A 24,382-nucleotide genomic window follows, 5' to 3' on the forward strand; every position below is an offset into this window, starting at 1 on the left:
TATTCTAAACTTCTAAACACCTACCTATCTCAGTTGTACTTGGCTGGTGGTGTTTTTCCTCTACAGACTAATTCTAACCATTTGTTTCTTAGCTCTGAATTACTGGGTAAAGTATATAAACACTGATGTGATATTCGCACAAATAACACAGGAATGAACTGCATGCTGTTCCTAGTACTGTTAGCTCCCATCTGACGAGACGGCGTCGCTGCCCGGCTTCAGCTGTCAAATTTAAGGAAGTTAAGATGGTTATCTATTTCCTTCCTCTACAGTTGCTGTTTTGGAGATTATGGAGGTGTTTTTTCATTGGACAGTGACAGTTTATTCTTATACATAAAATAAAACAGTGGAGTACTGCGAGTACTGTTGTATGATCTTTTATTGAGAACACAACTATCAATAAATCACTATAGCAAGAACAAATCCAAAAACGTTTCTTTTTTGACCAAATAATTTTCAGTTTTCTGTAGAAAAAATAAGGAAAATCTGAAGTGCTCTTTATCCAGTGGAGTCAGAATGGAAGGTCAGTGTAAGGTTGGTTAATAAACGGCATTATCAGGTGAATTCCTGAGTTAAGTCCCTTTAAAACGGAGTCTGAGTCAGATTCTTTCACACCAAAAAAGATTAAGATTAAAAGATTACTATGAACCACATAGTAATGTTGTCTAATGAGTCCAACTGAGAACTGAGTTGTTTGACCAGGCTGGCCAATCAGAGAGCTCTGTTGCGTGAGCTGTAGCTTTCATCGCTAAGAAGACTTTGCACTTTGTTAAAAATCACATTCATTTTTTGGTTAATAAAATGTTATTCTTGGTGAAAGGGCCTAAATAGCTCATTTCTGATGGAAAAAAAATCTTTATAAACTGTATCTCTAAATGTTTTATATCAGCATTAGCAATAATTGCATCTGTAAAACCAATAAGTCCAATTAAATGTGAAGTGGAGTTCGGTTTATCAGTCCGATTCCAGGTTTTAGAGACTTTTTCCCTCTAGAGATTTTACTACACCTCGCCCACCCAGCTTCTCCACCAGTGCTGATAATTCTTTATCCGCCGGGTCGTTCACCTGCCACTCAAACTTCAGACCTGCAGAACATCAGATCAGATCAGACCTTAAATCAGATTAGTCCCCAACCAAACATTCATTTAAACAGTGCAACACATGCAGATCATAAAAACCATCGTTATAAACATCATTCTAAATGTTATAAATCGTTATAACCCACCTGGGAGTTTAGACCTGAGAGCGCCTTTCGAACTGGCATAAACCATTTTACTCTTCAGGGGTGCGTCTTCAGGAGCCCTTCACAATCAAACCAATCAAATTAATACATAGTCAATACAAAATTAAAAAATAAATAAAATAGGAAAAATAGTGAAAAAATAGCCTGTCAATAAAACCTTTCTTTTCTAAAAACATCATTTTGTTGGACATGACAGAAAACGTAAGCTAAAAACTGGCTTCTTGGCAAGAAAAGGTCAAAGAGGTAATTTTAAGATAAATTGATTAGTCTAGCATTGGTTAACTTTAATATTAGTGAAATTATTGTTTGACTTTTACCATCATGGACTGGCTCTATGACTGGATCTATAACTGGCTCTGTGATTGGCTCTGTGACTGGCTCTATAACTGGCTCTGTTACTGGCTCTGTGACTGGCTTTGTGACTGACTGTGTGACTGGGTCTATAACTGGCTCTGTAACTGGCTCTATGACTCTCTCTGTAACTGGCTCAGTAACTGGCTCTGTGACTAGTTCTATAACTGGCTCTGTAACTGGCTCTGTGACTGGCTCTGTGACTAGCTCTATAACTGGCTCTGTTACTGGATCTGTAACTGGCTTTGTGACTGTCTCTGTGACTGACTGTGTGATTGGCTCTGTAACTGGCTCTGTGATTGGCTCTGTAACTGGCTCAGTAACTGGCTCTATAACTGGCTCTGTAACTGGCTCAGTAATTGGCTCTGTGATCGGCTCTATAACTGGCTCAGTAACTGGCTTTATAACTGTCTATTTAAATGGCTCTTTGATTGGCTCTGTTACTGGCTCTGTGATTGGCTCTGTAACTGTCTATTTAAATGCTTCTGTGATTGGCTCTGTGACTGGCTCTGTACCACATAATGAAGACCAGGTCCTCCTTCAGGCTCTCCTTGGTCTCGTAGGTGCAGTCGTACAGGGCATAGCGACAGTCTTTTTCGGGCAGAGTGCTGAGGATCTTCTTGAAGACGTTATCCTCTTTCTCCACGTCTTTGACCTTCAGCGAGGACTCGTGATCCACGATGATGCTCTTCTGGTCTTCGCTCATGCGCATGATCACTATCTTAAAGCGCTCTTTCTCCTCGCTGCCCTGATAACGCACTCGGATCTTAGTGTAGTGCTCCACCACCTCATCGCTGATAGCTACTCCAGAGGCCTGGAGGAGAACAAGAAACCAGAGCAACATGAGAATTCACTAAAAATGTATCGTTTTAACTTTTAATTAATTTATTTATTTCTACATTCAATTATATACATTTTCTGTTTTGATTCTGTGAGAGGAGAACTTCACTCTTTAGATTACGAGTCCTGAATAAATTTAACACTGTGTTTACATTAATTACATAATCGGATTACTGCCGAACATCGAAGTATATCGGTAATCTGATTAATGTATTTATTGCACTTCATAATCTGATAATCTGATTACTTCTGAAAATCAAAGTGTATCTGTAATCCAATCAATGCATTTATTGCACCTCATAATCTGATGATCTGATTACTGCAGAACATCAAAGTTTGTCAGTAACCCGATCAATGCATTTATTGCACTTCATAATCTGATAATCTGATTACTGCAGAACAACTTCCTTCAAATAAACTCAAATAAAACTGTATATTTGAGTTAAAACATAACAAATTTTCTAGGTAATTGAGTTCATTTACATTTGAATAGACCAGAGACAAAAACATTTCAATAATACAGGAGCAAAGAAATAGAAAACCCTCAAAAGTTTAGAAACAAGTGTAAAACAATGAGTTTACAAGATCATTATCATCATCATAATTATAATCATTGGGCGTTCAAAGGCCTGTTTTAGGTTCTTAGGCCGTCAGGTTATTAAAACGTGCATTAAACGAGTAGAAATATGTATTTTTACATTATTTCAGTCTCTAGAATAAATCTAATTCGTTTAGCACTCCTCAGGTTTACTCCCAGTTTTCCACATTCCTTTCTACTGAAAACAAGTCAGTACTGGTCGGCACACCTCCCACCAGGTCCAGGTGAAGAGTCAGTGCCGCTTTAGAACCGCTCAGAGTTATTTTATATCTTACTATTACAGATTATCTCAGTGCAGATATAAGATTCATGAGGAAAACGCGGGAAATATGGTTATTTTATGTCTTAAGCTGATTTTGTTTATGTATTTACTCTTTTTTATTATCATAATACAGTCAAGTTGTGGATACCTAACACACATACAGCAGTATAGATTTTATAAAGCAGCATCATAACCAGCATTAAATAAATAAATTTTAAAAACATTAGCAGAAGACAACAAATAAAAATGAGACTCTAGATTAGATTATCTCAGATCAGACAGGACGGATCACTCACCATGATTTAACTTCGCTTCTTCGGTCGGAGGGCAGGTAAGAGCTGCAGTGCTGGGTGGAGGAGAGAGGGGACAGAGCGAGGATAAGGTGGAGGTGTAAAGACAGGAGGAGAATTGAACACACCTCCTCCCGGTGCTCTCAGCGTACCTGGCCTCGCCGGAGATCGCCTGAGGTCAAGTTTCTGCTTCTGTATCTTCAGAATGAGTTTATTTCCCTAGATTAACACTGATTTCCCCACCTGGCCTGTTATATACAGCGTCTGAGATAAGAACGAATGTAAAGTTTAGCGTAATGTAACTTACCTGTTTACAGGTGATAAAGGCTCAGGTGAGTCAGAGCCAATGAGAGGCTGAGACAGACAACACCTCCCATATATGGAAAAGTGAGCTCAGGCAGGGTTTTTAGGAGAAACTCCAATAGATCCTTATTAGGCAAGAGGGAGAGAAATTTGAGAGACAGGTAAGGAAGTAGGAGTGTGATCATATGCAAAATAGTCATCTTTGAAGGACAACAAAGGTGCAATAATAAATAGTCATATTTTTTATATTTTTATATATATATATATATACAGCGCTGGAAAATAGCTTCAGTTTCTGAATCAATTTCTCTTATTTTGCTATTTATAGGTTTATGTTTGAATTAAAGAAACATGGTTGTTTTATTCTAAAACCTACAGACAACATTTCTCCCAAATTCCAAATAAAAATATTCTCATTTAGAGCATTTATTTGCATTTTCATACAGCTTTAAGAGTTCAGAAATCAATATTTGGTGGAATAACACTGGTTTTCATGCATCTTGGCATCATGTTCTCCTCCACCAGTCTTGCACACTGCTTTTGGATAACTTTATGCTGCTTTACTCCTGGTGCAAAAATTCAAGCAGTTCAGTTTGGTGGTTTGATGGCTTGTGATCATCCATCTTCCTCTTGATTATATTCATTAACCTGAATATAAGAGATAAGTTGGGTGCTGGTGTTTAAGGTGTGGAATGTGCAGTGAGGCATGCTGGGACAGGTTTTGGGAATGTGCGCTTGGCTTTCCTCCTCATGCGTCCCGAGGTGAAGGTGGTTGGTGGGACCCATAAAAAAAAAAAAAACAGCGGAAATGTTCTGTTAAATCCTGTTAAACGGCTTCGGGATTCAGAGTTGAACATCATAAAGAGACACTCAACATCTAAAGATACATTTATTTATTTTATTAATAAATCAAACCTTCCTTTCCATAAACTTGTACTGTAAACTGCTGGTTTACACAGCGGGTAAAAACAGCCCAAATCAAATTTTTTAAGTCATATCTGAAACAGATGTGTCATTTGTGTGTTAGTGTGAACAACATTTTCAGTTCTGATTTTACCACTTCAGTGAGGAAGGGGTTCAGTATTGGGAAGGGGTGTCAAGTAATGCAGTACAAATACATTGTTACCTTACTTAGAAACAGTAGAAATGTAGGTTATTTATACTTTACTGGAGTAATTTTTTTTTTGCCATATTAACACAATTATCTGAACTTTCTACTCCTTACATTTTAATAAAAACAGCCTCATTACTCTTAATTCATTTTAGCTTGATTTCATTATGGCTTCTCATCGTTCAATAAAACCCCTATCCAGATAAATCTCTCCATCCAGATAGAGTGAATCTGATTGTGATTGGATGTAAAGAAGTATAAACATATACCATTCCGACACCCTATTGGTTTATACAGAGACTCACACCAGTCCAACTAAGCTTCTTTAATATATTTACATTCTACTAAATAAAATAGAATACATTAATTTACAATGGGGTATGTATGCAGCTGAAACACTAGAGAACAGTCTAGTGCAAAATCCCAAATTATATTATCAACATTATTATCAATTTTAATATTTTAACATTATAGTCATCATGGCTTTTAGAAAAAAGTGTTTTTTTTTTTTTTTTTTTTTGGGGGGGGGGGGGTTGGGACATTAGTACTCTGTGGGCGTGGCCTAAGCTTTTATTCTTAATGGCTTTATTTTTTTCCTGTTACATTACTTTTACTTTTATACTTTTTAGTACTGTTGAAACCAGTACTTTTACACATTTATTTAGAGAGTGAAAACAAACTTAGCTAAACCTACATGTTAGCATTGTCTCGTCTTTTAACTTTTTAACTTTTAACCTTTTAACGTTAGACGGGAACTCGCTGTAGACGCATGGAGCTGACACACAAAGGTCAGGGGTATAATTATGGGATGCCAGTCTGTATTTACTTCATCATGAAAACAGTCATTATTTCCAGTTCAGTTTCAGCAGTAAATTCCTTAAATGCCGCCCTGCACACTCACACCGGCGTCATCACCGTCAGCGGCCTGTCTGTGATACATCACCATATTCAGCCCCGGCTCAGAATCACAGACAGGGATTAAACCCAGTCACAGACTGTGTTTCTCTTTCAGTGGAAAATCTCCATTCAGAATGCTGCACAGTCCAACACAAGGATTAATACTATAAAAAATCTTGGAAACTGACCCTAAGCTGATTTAAATGGTTCTTTAGAAAACCTAAGGAAATTGTTAGCATTTTGCTAGCTAACAATTTCCTTTTCCCCCCTCAGTTTGTGCTTCCAGCTAAACTGGTTTTTAAATGATTCATGCACTGTGAGCGTGTTTTTGAGCTAAGGGAAATAGTCAATTACCACATAAATTGACTTCTGAGTTTTCGCCGATCCCAATTACAAGTTTATTCTCGTAATATTGCAAATATATTTCTAAGAACATTATGAGAAATATTCAGAGAATATTACAAGTTTATTCTCATAACATTATGACTTTATTTTTGAAACATTCTGAGAATATTACGAGAAATAAGTACAGCAAGGCTATGCTAAACATGCTAAATGCTAAATGCATGACCCCTGAACTGAAGCACTGAAACAGGTGATCACCCACTGGCCCTGGATACAGACAGGAAAATCATAAAAAGAAGAAAAAACTTAAACACTGCACACAACTGATGAGATGTTGCAGCTATTTCCCTATTTATATTATGTCTATTGATCTATATTATAGATCTTTATATTACTATATTATATTTTATTCTTATTTAAATTATTATTAGCAGTAGATAGATAGATAGATAGATAGATAGATAGATAGATAGATAGATAGATAGATAGATAGATAGATAGATAGATAGATAGATAGATAGATAGATAGATAGAATTGTTTAAAGGTAGATAGAATATAGTTTGGAAACAGCAGGTGGCGCTGTAGTATCATGTGTCTGAGTGATGCAGGAGGAAGTGCATCAGTGCTGTACTTCAGATCCTGAGTAATATGTGTGTGTGTGTGTAGTGTATACGTTTTTTTGGCTTAAAGTTCCTACTTCTATACTCATATTATAGTATTTTATATTATATAACATTAGTGTTCTGTGTTCTGCATGGTAGTATTTTATTAAAACTTTTATTATATTTTATTACAACTTATATAACTTAATTATAACCAGCATCACAAAGCCAAACTCCCTGTTTATTTACCATATAAATTTTCTCCTCTGAACAGAAGAGTTGATAGTTGATCATATAGATTTAGCGTAATGTTCAGAACTGAACATCACTTTTTAATTTTTTTTATTAGTGCTTGTTCAAATATTTGATATTGGGAAAGGTCTTATACGTCAATATAGTTATAGTTATAGGCAGATATCAGATACAGTGTGGTTTGTGAAGCCATCAGCACTGACAGTAAGAGGAGTGTGCAGTGAGCGCAGTGCCGTGATGTCTGGAAGCAGATGTGCTGTATCGTGTTTGTTGTTTCTAATATGATTTGATTATCTTTTTCCTCACTTTGATCTCTCTCTTTGAAAGTGTGTGAGACGTAGGACAGATGATGAGCCATTTCCATCCACAAGAAATCAGATGTCCTAACATTAATGCATCTAAAACTTACGTCAAATAACACTTTTGCATCAAATATATCCATATACATATGTATATATGTATTATTTAAATAATTATTATAATTATTTAGAAATTAAATAATTGGGATAATTACAAATAACATTCATACAGAAAGTGGTGATTTTCCATCACTGTGTTCATTAAAACATCAAGTCAACCAAACTTAATGTTTTTACAGGTATAAGTTTGAGTAAAATGATATCAGAATATTTGCAGCATTTATTTGCAAAAAATGAGAAATGGTCAAAATAATAAAAAAAGATGCAGTGCTGATTTCAGTTCATAATTATTTAAAAACAAAAATATTAATGTTTTAACTCAAGAAGAGCTTAAAAAAACAATATTTGGTGATGAATGGTCAGAAGCTATAAAAAATGCTTGTTTTTTTCGCAAAAGCAGTGTGTAAGACTGGTGGAGGAGAGCATGACAAGGGGGAAGGAAAGCTGTGATAAAAAAACAGGATTATTTCACCAAATATTGATTTCTGAACTCTTCTTCAGTTAAAAAAAAGTATTGCTGTTCAGTTTTTTAACCACTTCTCAATTTCTGTAAACAAATGCTCTCAATAAAAACTTATAAAATATTATTTGGAATTTGTCAGAAATTTGGTCAGTATTTTACACATATCTATAGTAAAATCAGAACATTGATCTCTTTTTTCCGGAGCTGAAATTGTGGACTTTTTTAGAGAATTTCCAAACCCCTCTTCACCAGTTTCACTTCCTGCTTCTGGGAGAAGAGTTTTGGGCTAAACCCAGTTACAGCTGATGTTTCCAGCACCACGCCTCCTGGATCCAGAGGCGGAGAACAGAATTCCTGTTATTTTCCACAGCCAGAGAGAGAGAGGGAGGGATCCTGGTTCTGGTGGGTCAGAACTCCTGTAGAAGCTCAGCAGTATCAGGATGTCGGGGGTCGCCTCCACTCTGGCTCAGAAGCGGGCTCTGGCCGCGGGATTCGGAACCAACGCGAACGCGGTGAAGTTTCTGAACCAGAACTTCGAGACTCTGAGGAGCGAGTGTCTGACCCGCGGACAGCTGTTCTCAGACCCCACCTTCCCGGCATGCCCCGAGTCTCTGGGCTTCAACGAGCTGGGCCCGAGATCCTCCAAAACCAGGGGAGTCCAGTGGAAGAGACCCGGGGTGAGTTCTGATTATCTGAGTCTAAAAATACTGGATTTACACCGGAAATATAACTGACTGTAACGGAAAAAAAATCTGACCAGTGATGGAAACGCCCAGTCTAACTACAGTCTGATTACCTGATTATCTGCTGATCTGATTATTGGCTGCTCTGATTATCAGATAATCTGATTATATGCTAATCTGATTACCTGATTATCTGCTGCTCTGATTACCTGCTGGTCTGATTATTATCTGAACTGATTGTATGTTTGTCTGATTACCTGATTATCGGATGGATTGATTATTTGCTGGTCTGATTATTGGCAGTTCTGATTATCAGCTGGTCTGATTATCGGCTGATCTGATTTTGTGCTCGTCTAATTGCCTACTGGTCTGATTACCTGATTTTCGGCTGGATTAATTATCTGCTGGTCTTATTACCTGCTGGTCAAATTATTGGCTGCTCTGATTATCTGCTAGTCTGTTTACTTTCTTGATAGATTATGGACTGATCTGATTATCGGCTGATCTTATTACTTGCTGGTCTGATTATCGGCTGGTCTGATTATCTGCTGGTCTGATTATCTGATGGTCTGATTACCTGCTGGTCTGGTTACTTGGTGGTCTGATTACCTGCTGGTCTGATTATCTACATGTCTAATTATCATCTGATCTGATTACCTGCTGGTCTGGTTACTTGGTGGTCTGATTATCTGATGGTCTGATTATCTGCTTGTCTGATTATCGGCTGCTTTGATTACCTATAGGGTCCCGGCAGGTTGCCATGGCACTGGGTGGTTTTTAGATGGTTGCTATACTATGGTGCTATGGTGTTATCATTATACAAGTGGCATACAATAAATGTAAAAATAACAAAATAATATTGTGGCGTTTACCAGGGAGACGCAGAGGAAGCAGCATTATTTATAAGAAGCTATTTTATTAAACAGGTAGAGGACACCCATAAAAACACACAGAAACACTCCCTCGCCGCCACAATATTGTAATAAAACGAGTAACCGTTTGTGTATTTATATGAATGTACTTTGCATTAAAATGTGAGTACAGTAATATAGTGCAGGTTTATTGCTGATACTGTTTATTAGGCTAAACCCTGTGTTAATCTACCAGAATCTGAATGACACATTTTTAATTGTCATTTTTGCTGTGTTGTTGCAGGAGCTGACGTCCACTCCGGAGTTTATTGTTGGAGGAGCAACAAGAACTGATATTTGTCAGGGAGGTCTGGGTAAGCTTACATTTTCTGTATTTTTATAAAATTCTGATTGTTTGCTGAATGCAACAAAAAAACGTCCGTTATTATATAGACATGACCAAAGAAATTTTGTGAATTGTTTTGTGTTTTTACTTAGTATGGAGAATCTAATGATGTCAATAAGCCGATTCGTCAACTTTGTTTAAAAAGTAAAAATGGCTTTATTTGATTTTGGTTCACTGTCTAGTAGGGTGGTGTTAAAACTTTATAACAGCACACAGTATCAAAATCATCAACATTATCATCATTTATTGCAAATATGTCATATTTGTGTTTTAAAAGGACAGCAAAATGAATTTATAACAAAATAGATGATATATTATCGTGAACAGGAACAGTTATAAGGAGCAGTTTGGATCCTCCCAGTGTCTGTGCTGTACAGTAATTACAGACTGTGAGGGAATTACTGACTCTGTACTGTTTTTAGGAGCCTTTAAATGAATCCAAACCCCCTGAAGTTCTCAGGCCGTACCCGGAGCTGTAAGTGTGAAAGCTCGGGTGTGGACAGAGCAGGAAGAACTCATGGTGGGCGTGTTGTTGACATTTCTGATGCAGTTTGGCACAAAACCAAGAGCATTTTATGGGTCATTCTGTGCCTCATGCACACGATTCACAGGCTCCCTCCCTATTCCCTCTTATTAGTTAAAAAATTAACAAAATACAGCTCTGGAAAAAAGTAAGAGATCACTTAAAAATTATGAGTTTCTTTGATTTTATTAAATTGAAAACCTCTGGAATATAATCAAGAGGAAGATGGATGATCACAAACCATCAAACCACCAAACTGAACTGCTTGAATTTTTGCACCAGGAGTAAAGCAGCATAAAGTTATCCAAAAGCAGTGTGTAAGACTGGTGGAGGAGGAGAACATGATGCCAAGATGCATGAAAAAAAAACTGTGATTAAAAAACTGGGTTATTCCACCAAATATTGATTTCTGAACTCTTTACTTTCTGAATATATGAACTATGAACTTCCTTATTTATTACATTGTAGAAGAGCTAGATAACTAGATTCAGTACTCTGCAGGGAACAAAGCAAACTGAGGGCTATTTATACAACACAGACCAGGTGGAAACAATCAGTAACTGGGGGAGCGGGAACGCCGTAGTGTCACATGATCAGCAGAGTCAGGGAAGTCTGGTGTGAGTGCATGCTGATTCATTTATCAGTTAATGTAATGCTCTCTTTAATGAACACCAGCCAGTGACAGATGTATACTGAAATTTATAAAAAAAAGTTTTTAACAATATTGAAACATTTCATATTACAATATATATATATTGATTTCATTGTCCAGCCCTATACTCACTCTAAGTTTAAGACTGTACATATATTATATACATTATCTGTGCATGTCTATTTTTTTATATTTCAATATATATAGCAAAACAGATTTTTAAATAGATTTACATTTTTTTCTGTGTGGTATCTTTCTGTGGAGCATTATGAACATGATGTGTGATTACTGTAGTATCCGGTGCCACCCTGAGGAGGGGTTCCTCTTTCAGGTCTTGTTTCCTCCTCATGCCAGCTCAGAGGGTTGCCCTTTCCACTCTTAATCCTCCTGAATCTGTGTGCTGTGTACTGTACACTGTACATATCAGCTGAACTGAGAATCACTGCACAGTGTTTTAATGCAGCCTGAGGATATAACATGTTTGCACTGTAATTATATGAGGAGAACAGGGCTGTGGAGCGTTCGGCGAATAGGGAGACTCCCAGTAATTGTATTTAGTGGAACGCAGAGTTACTGTGATTGTTTTAGGTTTTGTTTTAGTCGCCTCTGTAATTTTGTATAATTAGCTTTCCACTGGTTTTACATTACTGCTGTTGTTGGTAAATGTTCTGTTCTGTGACTCAATGTTTCAAGTAATTTTAGGAGTTTAAGAGATTCCAAAACATCTGACTGAACAGAATAATCACAGAATAACCTGGGAATGTTAAAATGTTTAAGGATTATTAAACTATATATTTAAAGAAATGTAAACTCATTGGAGTTTTATAAGTTTAAGTTATAGTTGTGGAAAAAATAACCAGAAAATACAAGTTTAACAAGTTACTTGATCTATTTTTTAACTGGAAATATGTTGATACGGCGTTGTTATGTGGTCACTACTACAGTATTCCATGTGGTTGCTGTGGTGAAAAAGTGTTGCTAAGTAGTTGCTAGGTATTTGTTAATTAGTTGCTATAGTGTTGCTAGGTGGTTGCTATGGTGTTGTGATGGTACTGCTGTCGGTTGCAAAGGTGTTGCCTGGTAGGTACAATAGCAAGGTAGTGCTATGTTGTTAAGTGCTTGCTATAGTGGTTGCTAGGTTGTTACAATGGAAATGTGTTTGTTGATGGTTGCTAAGGTGTTGCCAGTCGGTTCAAAGGTGTTACTAGGCAAATGCAAAGATCTCGCTATGTGGTTGCTATGGCATAGCTGTTGGGTATAATGACAATGTGGTAGTTGCTATATTGTGTAGTAATTGAATAAGCTAGCCAGTTGTCGGTTGCAAAAAAAGTTGCTAGGTGGTTGCAGTGGTAATGTGTTAGATGCCATGATGTTTGGTGGTTGCTAAGCTGTTGCTAAGCTTCTCTAAGGTGTTAGAAGCCACTGTTACTACTGATAACCAATTACGTTTTTTTTTTGTGAGCATAGTGATGTGATTTTAGCTGCATGATACAAAGGTTTCTTTGCTGTATTTGATCACATACTTTAACTTACGAGTTTGACAATGTTTCTGTTGTTATGGAGTTTCTGTAACCAATGGATTCATGAGTATTGAGTCACAAGGCAGATGTGTGAGCCGAGCCTAAAACAGGCCGGCTGTGAGTCACGGCACAGTTCCTCTCTCTGTGAGAGCTCAGTTAAATCTCTGGCTCTGAGTTTAGCAGCTCAGGCCCGTATTGTTTTCCAAGCTTTTAGCCCAAACCCACCCAGTCCCGTCCAACTCCAGTCCCGTACGCTAATTTAAACCACACGCTGCAGTTTTTTACTTGCGTAATTTCTTTAAATGACTGCGAATGCTGTGCCTGTTTAGTAAAACATTCCTCATTTATAATCTCTATAGTATGTTCATATGTTTGTGGACATGCTTTTTAATGAATGCTACATTCAGCTAATTTACTTTATGTTGCACTTTATGCACTTATTTCTAAAAACACTAAAAGTCACAGCTTTTTTATTCCCTGTAGGAGAAAAGTATTGCCAATAGAAAAGGACCATCTGAAGGGGCAGATATATATACATGAATGTATAGACACCATGCCTAATACCAGGCGTAGGATAGAGGGGTATAAATCCTATAAATTTCCTATAAGTCCTAATAGGGACATCAGTTCACTTCATACATTTCCAGTCATGCAAGACCAGCCTTCCATCTATTTGATTAGGAAGACAAAATAGTGTAAACCAAATGTCAGATTACAGTTCATAATTAACATTGAAAGTGAGTGATACATTCACATCCTAAATCAAAAAAGAAGCAAGAATCTTGTCTGGTTTATTTACAGGGATAAAACATTAATTTACAATGATTTCAGTACAGAGAGTTGCTGTAAGTGTGCAGCTGAGCTGGTTTGAGTGCTGTTTGTGAGGGTGGTGGTGAGCGGAGGCCCCTGGGTGCGGCTGAATCATACAGCAGTACAATAAACCCCAGAAGGTCTGGAAAGAATTAAGGAACTGTGAGAGGGATTGTGGGAAATGTAGTTCTGTGTGCAGCTTTCCAATGCTGATATTTAATTTTAAACTTCCCCGAACCTTTAGTCCCACCAAAAAAATGTTCCACTGTCTATTGCCTCAGATTAGCATTGTTAGCATTGTCAGGGCTACCATTTTAGCATTGTCTCAGGTTAGCATTTTTAGCCTTGTCTCAGGTTAGCATTTTTAGCTTTGTTTCAGGTTAGCATTGTCACCATTGTCTTAAGTTAGCATTGTTAGCATTATCTCAGATTAGCATTTTTAGCATTTTCTTAGATTAACATTGTTCTTATTATCACAGATTAGTATTCCTAGCATTATCGCATGGTAGCATTGTCTCTTGTTTGCATTGTTTCAGCATTGCTAGCATTATCTAACATTAGCAATGTTAGTATTGTCTTGAGTTAGCAATTGTTAGCATTATCTCAGATTTGCATTGTTACCATTGTCTCAAATAAGCATTATCTCAGATTTGCATTGTTACCATTGTCTCAAATTAGCATTATCTCATATTAGCATTTCTAGCATTGTCTCAGGTTAGCTTTGTTGTTTTCTGTGTAAATCAGTCACACACTACAGATACATTACTGACACAGTACTGGATAATGGTCTGGTGATTGTCTTCATGTCTCTGTTGCTGTTCCTCTGTCTGTAGGTGACTGCTGGCTCCTGGCAGCGATCGCCTCTCTTACACTTAATGAAGATGTGTTGTCTCGGGTAGTGCCATCAGACCAGGGCTTTGGAGATAACTACGCTGGTATTTTCCACTTCCAGGTAAACTGGCCTATATGACACCTGACTTAATATTTTATTCTCGATACACGGCATCATTACATTCACATATGCAGAATAGAGCTTAATTACATTCCATCTATCAAATTCTCACCGCTTTATTTTGTATTGGTCAGTGGGTGTATTTTGTATTGTTTTGATGTATTGTTAGATGTATTGTTATGATGAACACTCAGTTCTGACACAGTTCCCACATGCGTAGTTGGGTTTGGGGTGTGGCTTGTGGAAAGTTCTGGTCAGAATAGGAAGCTGCACTGAGTCAGAATGGAGGAACACCCTCAGATCCCACAGGAAGAGTGTGTCCAGTGTGTTTCTGTGATTAATTTTATATTATTTATTTATACACCCCCCTCAGTTTAACTCTACATTGAGTTTATTGTTCCTGAACAGGAGCTCATGTGGTGAATCAGTGTGTGTTTCACGGTTAGCGTGTGGAGTGTGTGTTTAATGGTTAGTGTTAATAAGAGGATGTGAAACAGGAAGGTGGTTCTATTTAAATGGGTGATCAGCACATTCCTGGCGTGGCTGAAGTCAGTGTGTGAATGTTCTCCTCAGTTCTGGCAGTACGGGGAGTGGGTGGACGTGGTGATCGATGACCGGCTGCCCACCAGAGATGGCGAGCTGCTGTTCGTCCACTCGGCCACGGGCTCGGAGTTCTGGAGCGCCCTGCTGGAGAAGGCCTACGCCAAGTGAGTGACCGCTCACAATTACTGTAGCAGTGAGCTGGAGAGTCTATAAAACAGTATAAAACACTCCTTTACTGTACTGATGCTCCGTGCTGCGTCAATAACACAGTAACTAATGTCTCAACTAAGTCTTAAGCCCCCTATACAGATGGGATTAGTTTCTCAGGGGGTTCTGGGTAATTTTCTTTTTTATGGGTTTTTTTATGCTCTGTGATTTTACTCCCGTCCAGAACGATCATGTATCTGTTTTTCTCAGACGTCCTCTGAGAAAATTACAGGCTGAATTATCTACTGTTTTTCTCTGAACTCCGTGTTTCGTCTCCTTGCATTTAATGAAATAGATATTTGTCCACTGCTGTGCACCGAAATTACTGTACTCTTTGTGCGCGCATTTCCACGGAGATCCACATTAAAACCACAACAGCAAGTGGAAATGGAGGAGCTACTGAACACTGCGATGATTTCATGTGACTGAGAAAGCTGAAAAAAAAACTCACTGCTCCTTTTGTTTTTTCAATTGCCGTCCGAATGCAGGAGTTTTGTCACTGAGTAGAAGTGTAAAATATTTTTATACACCTGAGAAACCCTGAGAATCCCATCCGGGTAGGGCTTAAATTGATGCGAATTAATATGTTTTTAAAGATTACTAATTTTTTATGCTTAAGAATGTTGCAAATAATGAAGAATTTAGACATTTTTACTTATTGTCAATTAATAATTTCTGTTTTCAGTACTGTTAATTAATGTACCCTTATTGTAAAGTGTTTAGAGCTTAAATCAGGCCCATAAAATCCAGTCCGCCCCGACCCATGAACTGTCCTTATGAGCCCGAGCCCGATTTAAACCCCAAGTAGAGTGAGTAGAGCGTTAAAACTGATCTTTTAAAAATCTGTTTAGAATGATGTTAATTAACAATGCAACACTGAAGAAGCATAGACCTATGACAATGATCCACAACCTAAACATCTGTAAATTAGATTACAAGAATGATAGAAAGTGTGAATGATTTTCCTCTAATCTAATATTATTTAACATGCTTTTAGAATATAAAACACTTTCTAAACAAACTAAAATTTTATATTTTATATGTATCTTATAGTCTGTGCAAACAAAAACACAAAAAACAGCAATATGGCAATACACTGCACACACTGCATCATTAAACCTAAATAGATCAACAACAAAAACATAATTTACAATGACTTTCCTCTATTCTAATAAAATTAACAATGTTTAAGAATATAAAACACTTTCTCACAAACCATTTTCTTGAGCGCGACTCAAGTTCGTAACATTCTAAAAGTGTGAAAGAGATTTGCAAAGTAAAGAAACACGTTAAGAAAAGAAGTTTCATACAGATAGTAATCATGTCATGCAATGCAGAATTATATATATTTTTAATACAATACCAATCAAACATTTAGACACACCTCAATGTTTTTTTTTCTTTTTATTTCCTTTGTTTCTTACCATTTGTTTCTGAAATAATAATAAATATGACTGATTTCTTTATCAGTCGAACTCCTACTACAGTTCATACAGTGTTTGATATTGTACTGAACTCAGTTCTGCTCTGATTGGCTGTGTGTTTTAGGCTGAATGGCTGTTACGAGGCTCTGTCCGGAGGCTCCACCACCGAGGGGTTTGAGGACTTCACAGGGGGAATAGCGGAGATGTACGAGCTGAAATCTGCTCCACGCAACATGTTCCAGATCATCCAGAAAGCTCTGGAGTCCGGTGCTCTGCTGGGATGCTCTATAGACGTACGAACTTAAACCTTATGTCCCTAGACAGACTTTAATTACTGAAGAAACTGAAGAGGATGTGTTTTTATGTTAAAGAAATCTCCACAATTTCAATTTTAGCATTTACATTGGTCATAGTGTCTCTGTAGTGTACAGTCACATACAGTACGTACCTCAAGCTGTAACTTTTAGAAATCGTATTAATTCAAACCTATAAAAGACGCGTTGTGCAGCTGCTAATTTTTTTTTTGATAAAAGAAAGAACAAGAAAATGTATTAGGGTGCATTCTAGGAATATGTGCTTTTCTAGGAATGTGTGTGTTCTATTTGCAAAAAAATTATTAACACTAAGTAGTGTTTGAGTATATTAAAACCCTCACTATTAAGATTAGTATACAGTGGCTAGGTAACGTACTGTATGTGAAACATTTGGAATCTACTGTATCACTGGTTTTGGGTCATTGTCCTGTTGCACCACCCAACTTATACAGAGTTTCAGCTGATTTACAGACATTCTACGCATTATCCTGTAGACGTGAGACATGGTGGCGCTAATCGTTACTAGACTACACCAATAAATCCATAATTTGAGGTGAGAAAAGAGAAAAAGAGAAAACTCAGCTCAAGTTCATGTTTCTGCAGATCACCAGTGCGGCGGACTCTGAGGCCATCACCTATCAGAAGCTGGTAAAGGGACACGCCTACTCTGTGACCGGAGCCACTGAGGTACTGAGCCTCCTGAGCTTCAGTACTCTACACTCCCCCTGCAGGAACTGCTGAGATAACTTCATACCTCATGCAGTTTATCAGGAGAAACTTAAATAAGCTCCCTGTGTTGTAGGTGAATTTCCGCGGGAGGAAGGAGAAGCTGATCAGAATCCGTAACCCCTGGGGTCAGGTGGAGTGGACCGGAGCCTGGAGCGACAAGTACGATCACTATAAAACTCAAATTATGATCAATCACTGCAGTTATATCAATATTTACTTATGCAATTATTAGATAACAAATCTATGTGCATTATGCACTCATATCTTTATAAGATTCTTTTTATAAAATGTGTTCCTCGGAGGAAAGTGCAACGACTCGGTTCTGATACATCAGCTCACAGACGCAGCCTTGTGCTGATCCACATCACCCTAGGAGTGATGAGAAAGGAAAGGGAAAGAGCACCATCTACTGCACCCACCCAGAGAGAGCAAGACCAATTGTACTCTCTCGGGGCTCCGGCAGCTGATGACTGCAAGCTGCATGGTCGGGATTTTGTTTACCAGCAATCTCTCGATCATAGTGGCAGTGCTTTAGATCGCTGGCCCATCGGAAATTCTGACATCTGAGTTTAATTAAATGAAAAGCAGTTTAGAGCCTAATATTAGTAAAAAAAAATGAATAAAGACAATGAGTATTGATAAAGATCCTTAAAGAGAGGTTTGGAAATAATTAAAATAATTAAAATGAACGCACTGAAATATATAAAATCGCTTGTTTTAATATTAATATTAATAATGTTTGCTCTAATAATAATAATGATTTTACTTTCTGCTCTACTAAACAAATTTTAATATTTAATGTCTTAGATGTGTAAAATATTTTGCAGTATATAATGTATTCTCTCTTTCTTGTTTTATAGCTCCTCTGAGTGGAACTCTGTGGATCCCTCTGAGCGAGAAAATGTAAAAGCCGACGATGGAGAGTTCTGGTACAGTAATAAAACAATATTTTTAATTTATAATAAGATAATATAAGATACAATGTCCAATGAGTGTACTATTAGTACACTGACATGCCATGAGTCATGAGACATGAACTTTTATATTGTGTCCCATGACTTTTGCCATGCCCCATAGAAGCTGAAGAACGCTGCGCTGACCTGTGGGAATTTATATACTGCTGTCCCATGACTTTTGGCATGTCAGTGTCCTTGGTGAATAAATGATAATGTACCTGTTTGTGTTCAGGATGTCGTTTACAGAGTTCTCTCGGCATTACTCTCGTCTGGAGATCTGCACTCTGACTCCGGACACTCTCGCGTCGGACTCGGTGAAGCACTGGAGTGTGTGTAAATTTGACGGCAGCTGGAGGAGGGGCTCTACGGCCGGCGGCTGCAGGAACAATCCCTGTGAGGACCTCTTATAAAGCTCCGCCCCTTTTATCAATTTCACCACAATATATACATATTATTACACCACAGATAGTTCTGACCTCGCAGTTTGATTTGCTGAGAGATGTTGAAAAAGTGCCAGTACGGCACAGTAATGGCACTCTGACCGAAACTCTGTTACTTCGCCACATACACACACATAACCAAGCAACAACACTAGTGATTACAGTATACAAACACCAGTCATAACAAAGCAGCTGGGCTGTAACTATATATATATATATATATATATATATATATATATATATATATATATATATATATATATATATATATATATATATAAAAGATTGATAGCTGAGTTATATTATACATAGTGATTTTTTTTTACGATGTGTAATTACTTATTAATTATTAGGACATAATTACAAATAAACACTAATGAAACCGAACAATAGATAAATGCTAGGGATTTCATGCTGTTCATTCATACATGCATTTATTTATTTATTTATTTATTCATCGTCAACTGCTTAATCTATTTTAGGTCGCGTCCCTTTTGTAAATTATTATAATATAATTTTACTAGTCATTGAATACTATTATATACTGAATGTATGTAAAAGCGCTGATTTTGACCTTTAATCAAACCCACAGACACGTTCTGGATGAATCCTCAGTATAAGATAAAGCTGGATGAGGAGGATGATGATCCGGATGATAATGAGGTTGGGTGCAGTATAGTGATCGGACTCATCCAGAAGAACCGGCGAAAGCTAAGGAAGTCTGGAGAGGACATGCATACCATAGGATACGCCATCTACGAGGTGAGGGGTGTGCCTGTGACCTGTACAAATACTGTATATGATATTTCAGTGTAGAGTGACCTGTGATTTTATCTAAATATCATTCCAGGTCCCTCCTGAGGTGAGCATCCTTCCTGAACACCAAAATGGAGAAGATTCTACACAGAGAATAATGACCCACCACCCAAATAATTATACAGTATCTGCTCTGTGGTGGTCTCCTTAATATTAAAGAACAGAGTAAAAGAAAGAAGATAATAATAAAGTATACAGAGAAACAGATACAGAAATACAGTCTGTAAAAATAAGGATCATAATGTTTTGCTTAATCAGTTTATTGATCCTGTATTTCTAACTCTGTGTTCTCTGACCTGCTCCTCTCAGTTTCACGGACAGAAGGAGGTTCACCTCAGTAAGGAATATTTCCTGACTCATGCTCAGAAAGCTCGCTCTGAGACCTTCATCAACCTGCGGGAGGTCAGTACCCGCTTCAAGCTCCCGCCGGGCGAGTACCTCATCGTACCGTCCACCTTCGAGCCCCACAAGAACGGAGACTTCTGCGTACGCGTGTTCTCCGAGAAACAGTCCGAGATGCAGTAAGAACCTCAGATTCTCTGTATTAACTGATTACTGCTTATTACTGCACTGTACGCCTGTTCTGTACATTACTGAGTGATTGTTCCCTGCGTTTCTCTGCTCTTTAGAATCTGTGATGATCCAGTGGAGGCCGATATTGAAGATGTAAGAAATTCTCCTTATATCTACATTTAAATAGCTCTGGAAAAAAATGAGATAAATTTCTTTGATTTTACCAAATTAAAAACCTCTGGAATATAATCAAGAGGAAGATGGATGATCACAAACCATCAAACCACCAAACTGAACTGCTTAAATGTTTGCAACAGGAGTAAAGCAGCATAAAGTTATCCAAAAGCAGTGTGTAAGACTGGTGGAGGAGAACATGATGCCAAGATGCATGAAAAAAACTGTGATTAAAAACCAGGGTTATTCCACCAAATATTGATTTCTGAACTCTTAAAACTTTATGAATATGAACTTGTTTTCTTTGCATTATTTGAGGTCTGAAAGCTCTGCATCTTTTTGTTATTTCAGCCATTTCTCATTTTCTGTAAATAAATGCTCTAAGTGACAATATTTTTATTTGGAATTTGGGAGAAATGTTGTCTGTAGTTTATAGAATAAAACAACAATGATCATTTTACTCAAACATAAACCTATAAATAAACAAACACAAAATCAGAGAAACTGATTCAGAAACTGAAGTGGTCTCTTCATTTTTTTCCAGAGCTGTATCAGTATAGATGGTATATCTCTGTTTTTGGTTTTCTGTGTTTGAGTTGAATGCAAATGATGCTACATTTGTGTATCTTGTCAGGACACCGTGTCGGAAGAAGAAGTCGACGCTGGGTTTAGGGGCCTGTTCACAAAGCTGGCTGGAGAGGTAGATCAGAAAAACATTTTAAAACACATATTTCTTTATTTTAGTAAGATTGGTTTATTATATAGTTTTTTTTCTCAATGTCTACTATTACTTTTATTTTCTTCAGTGCATACAAAGTAGTTTGTTGTGAGCTTTTACTGTGGACCTCTACCTCCCTATACCTCACTCTACCTCATTTGACCTCACTCTACCTCGTTTTAGATCACTTTTAATTACCCTACCTCACTTTACCTCATTTGACCTCACTTTTGCTCACTCTACTTTGGTGTACCTCGCACTACCTCACTTTTCTCACACTTTTCAACATTAGACCTAGAGTGCCAAATATGGTCATACTGAGGATTACAAAATGATGCACAATTTATAAGTATAATAAATGTCATAAATGCAATGTTTAATGCAGAAAGAATGAATGTGTAATGATATTAAGAATAAATTACACAATACAGATTTAATAACAACACATTTTGTACCAGCTTTAAAACTAAACTTTTACTAAAGGCAACTAACTTTTTTTTTTTTTGCTAGGACATGGAGATCTCCTCAACAGAGCTGAGAACGATTTTCAATAAAGTAGTCGCAAAAAGTATGTTCTGATTCAACCACATGGGATTAGAGAGGAAAAATGATATTATACATACTGTATAAACCAAACTTTTACAATCCTAACCTCGACTCTCTCCACAGGAACAGATATTAAAACAGACGGCTTCAGTTTAGACACCTGTAGGATCATGGTAAACCTGATGGACGTATCCTTTTACACCTTTACAAATTGTGATCTTGTTATCTTGTGAATTAAGCCGAACCCTGGCCAACATGCTCATGGCAAGGCCCGGTGACTTATGGGAGTTTTTGTAATGAGGTCTGATAGTGGGTGCAGATGGATGGTATGTTTCATGTTCTTCTAAAAGTCCAGCGTTCCTTGACTGTTAAACAGGATAGTGGTAATGGGAAGCTGGGAATGGGAGAGTTCGCCACGCTGTGGAAGAAGATTCAGAAATACTTGGTGAGTCTGTACACTATAGAGGACAGATCTGGAACAGTGTAAAAACCCTAAAATACAGTTTATAGGATCAATATATGCTCTATTCTTCTGCAGGTCATATACAAGAAGAATGATGTGGATGGATCCGGCTGCATGAGTACACCAGAGATGCGCATGGCTTTAAAGGAAGCAGGTGAGTCAACTGGCAGTTCAGTCTTCTGGATGGTATTTAGGGTAAATAATTGAATATACAGGTACATTTCGTATCGTATCGTAGATTTAGGGGTGTACAAAATCTTAAAATCAATGTTAAACTTGATCAGTTTAGGTCCTAAAAGCTCCTCAAAGGGTTTCTTCAGGCTTGGCTGCACCAATATTCCTCAGAATAAGAAGTAGTTTGTTGTGAGCGTTCACTGTGGACCTCTACCTCACTGTACCTCGCTCTATCTCTGGTTATGTCAAGTAAGCAGTCTGCCGTGTGAATAGTTTCAGTTGAGTTATTACAGCCCTTTTTTCATGCTTTTATCATAAAAACTCATTTTACATTAACAATAAAAATACAATTTACATTACAGCCCATTTCCAGATTAACCCTTTATTAATATTCCCAATGACAATCTTTATTAAATCAGTTTTGAATAATACTACTTATTACATTGTATTTTTCACTATCAATAATGCCGTATAGGTCACATACTAAATGACTTCTGGAATGGAGAAAAAGGGTAACTATCTTTAGATATTTAATAAATGTGAATGTTGCTGATCCTACATGATTCTCTATCACAGGTTTTACTCTAAACAACACCATCCATCAGCTGCTGGCTGCTCGATATGGCGAGGGAGATATGACCATCGACTTTGATAACTTCGTGGCCTGTGTGATGCGCCTGGAGATGATGTTCAGTAAGGATTCACTGTACAAATTTATCCAGATATTTATGGAGATGTTTTGTTCGTTATTTAATTTTTGATTTTAGTTTATTATTGTAAACTTGCCTACTTCTACTAATGACTGTCCTCTGTCCTGTAGAAATGTTTCAGAGGATTGATGCCCATTCCAGTGGATTCATCGAGCTGGACCTCACACAGGTAATCTCATCATTTGCGTTCTTAATATTTAAGATATTAGGGATATAAGTAGAGATGCATTGATGATGGAATTCCTAAGGTTTCTTTTTCTTAATATGAGGATGTTTTCTTTGCTATTATTGCCATTATCACTGTGGTGCTCACTCACTGGTGATCAGTACTGTAAAACAAGTTTATATCAGTATTCTTCATCTACATTTTTTATTTCTAAACAGACAGCACAATTTAAAGATATGAACAAGCTATTACATAATATTTCTTTACATTTAATTTCAAAATGTTGTATTGCATTGAAACTGTAATTCTTGGACTCGTGTCTCTGCAAAGCTGCTTTGTGACAACATTTGTTGTATAATGCGCTTTACAAATATATTTTAATTGAACACAACTATAACAATTCTCAAGAGGGACTTTCTTCTTTAAACCAATGTATGCAGTTTCCACAAAGATTCTGACCACTGACCAAATTATGTGATTAAAAATATAATGTATTTAAAATAATTATGTTTTTAAATATGTATAATAATGTATATGTATAATTTTCCCATGTGGGCATCTTTTAACGTAATTTCCAGCCCAGCACAGCCCAGTCAGCTCTCCCTTTTCCCTGCCCCTAAACCCATACATCACCCAGTGCCCCTCCCTGACTACCCCTCCCATTTGTTTTTAGCATTTTTCAAATTTGAACTGAGAGGGTGGAGTTAGCTAAAATCAGAGAGTTTAGTTGCTCTTTAAAACCCTTGTATGCAGTTTTTTCCCATGTTGGGATCTTTTAACTTATTTTAATTCATTTTTCCTTATAATATCATTATTATTCATTGTGTATGCATTTATTTTTCTATTTTCTTTTCTTGTATTTCAGTGGCTGACCTGCACCATGATCTAGAGAGGAGTTTCTGGAATGTGTCAGATGCTGTTAGTAAACGTGTGGTTGAATATTAACTTTTTGTACACTAGTTTTTACAGCCTTAAAGCCATAAAGCCTTAAAGACGCTTGTCTCTGTATTATTTAGTAAATATCGCAGAACCTGTAACTTCTGTATTATTGCTGCTTTAATTTCACCTAATAAAAGGTGGTTTTTAATGAGTGTTTTGGGGTTTTATTTGGTGTT

At 37.2% G+C, this 24,382-nt stretch overlaps 2 protein-coding genes across 2 annotated transcripts; one reads left to right on the top strand and one right to left on the bottom strand.

The window, feature by feature from the left end:
- Positions 1-361: 361 nt before the first annotated feature.
- cfl1l (cofilin 1 (non-muscle), like) lies at positions 362-3,874 on the bottom strand. Its single transcript, XM_022685257.2, has 4 exons — positions 3,591-3,874; positions 2,110-2,408; positions 1,226-1,302; positions 362-1,085 (listed from the first exon to the last, which is right to left on the bottom strand). Exons 1-4 carry the CDS (start codon positions 3,591-3,593, stop codon positions 973-975), a joined length of 492 nt encoding a protein of 163 aa, XP_022540978.1. The 5' UTR covers positions 3,594-3,874; the 3' UTR covers positions 362-972.
- Positions 3,875-8,296: 4,422 nt separating this feature from the next.
- On the top strand, positions 8,297-24,354 carry capn2a (calpain 2, (m/II) large subunit a). Its single transcript, XM_015602804.3, has 21 exons — positions 8,297-8,654; positions 9,816-9,885; positions 14,256-14,374; positions 14,948-15,081; positions 16,673-16,841; positions 17,466-17,549; positions 17,665-17,750; positions 18,452-18,520; positions 18,780-18,940; positions 19,580-19,749; positions 19,838-19,849; positions 20,113-20,324; positions 20,433-20,469; positions 21,125-21,190; positions 21,719-21,776; positions 21,878-21,942; positions 22,131-22,199; positions 22,293-22,371; positions 22,968-23,084; positions 23,212-23,270; positions 24,133-24,354. Exons 1-21 carry the CDS (start codon positions 8,418-8,420, stop codon positions 24,154-24,156), a joined length of 2,097 nt encoding a protein of 698 aa, XP_015458290.2. The 5' UTR covers positions 8,297-8,417; the 3' UTR covers positions 24,157-24,354.
- The last annotated feature ends 28 nt before the right edge of the window (positions 24,355-24,382 follow it).

Source organism: Astyanax mexicanus, chromosome 7 (assembly GCF_023375975.1).
Source record: "Astyanax mexicanus isolate ESR-SI-001 chromosome 7, AstMex3_surface, whole genome shotgun sequence".
NCBI lineage: Eukaryota > Metazoa > Chordata > Actinopteri > Characiformes > Acestrorhamphidae > Astyanax > Astyanax mexicanus.

Excerpts from the sequence above, each read along its gene's own strand:
- capn2a (XM_015602804.3), top strand. The coding sequence starts at position 8,418 with ATGTCGGGGGTCGCCTCCACTCTGGCTCAGAAGCGGGCTCTGGCCGCG. Across the intron at positions 9,886-14,255 it reads TATTTGTCAGGGAGGTCTGG|GTGACTGCTGGCTCCTGGCA; the intron begins GTAAGCTTACAT and ends CTCTGTCTGTAG. Across the intron at positions 22,200-22,292 it reads AGAAGATTCAGAAATACTTG|GTCATATACAAGAAGAATGA; the intron begins GTGAGTCTGTAC and ends ATTCTTCTGCAG.
- cfl1l (XM_022685257.2), bottom strand. Across the intron at positions 1,303-2,109 it reads GACCTGGTCTTCATTATGTG|GGCTCCTGAAGACGCACCCC; the intron begins GTACAGAGCCAG and ends TTGATTGTGAAG. Across the intron at positions 1,086-1,225 it reads TCTCAGGTCTAAACTCCCAG|GTCTGAAGTTTGAGTGGCAG; the intron begins GTGGGTTATAAC and ends GATGTTCTGCAG.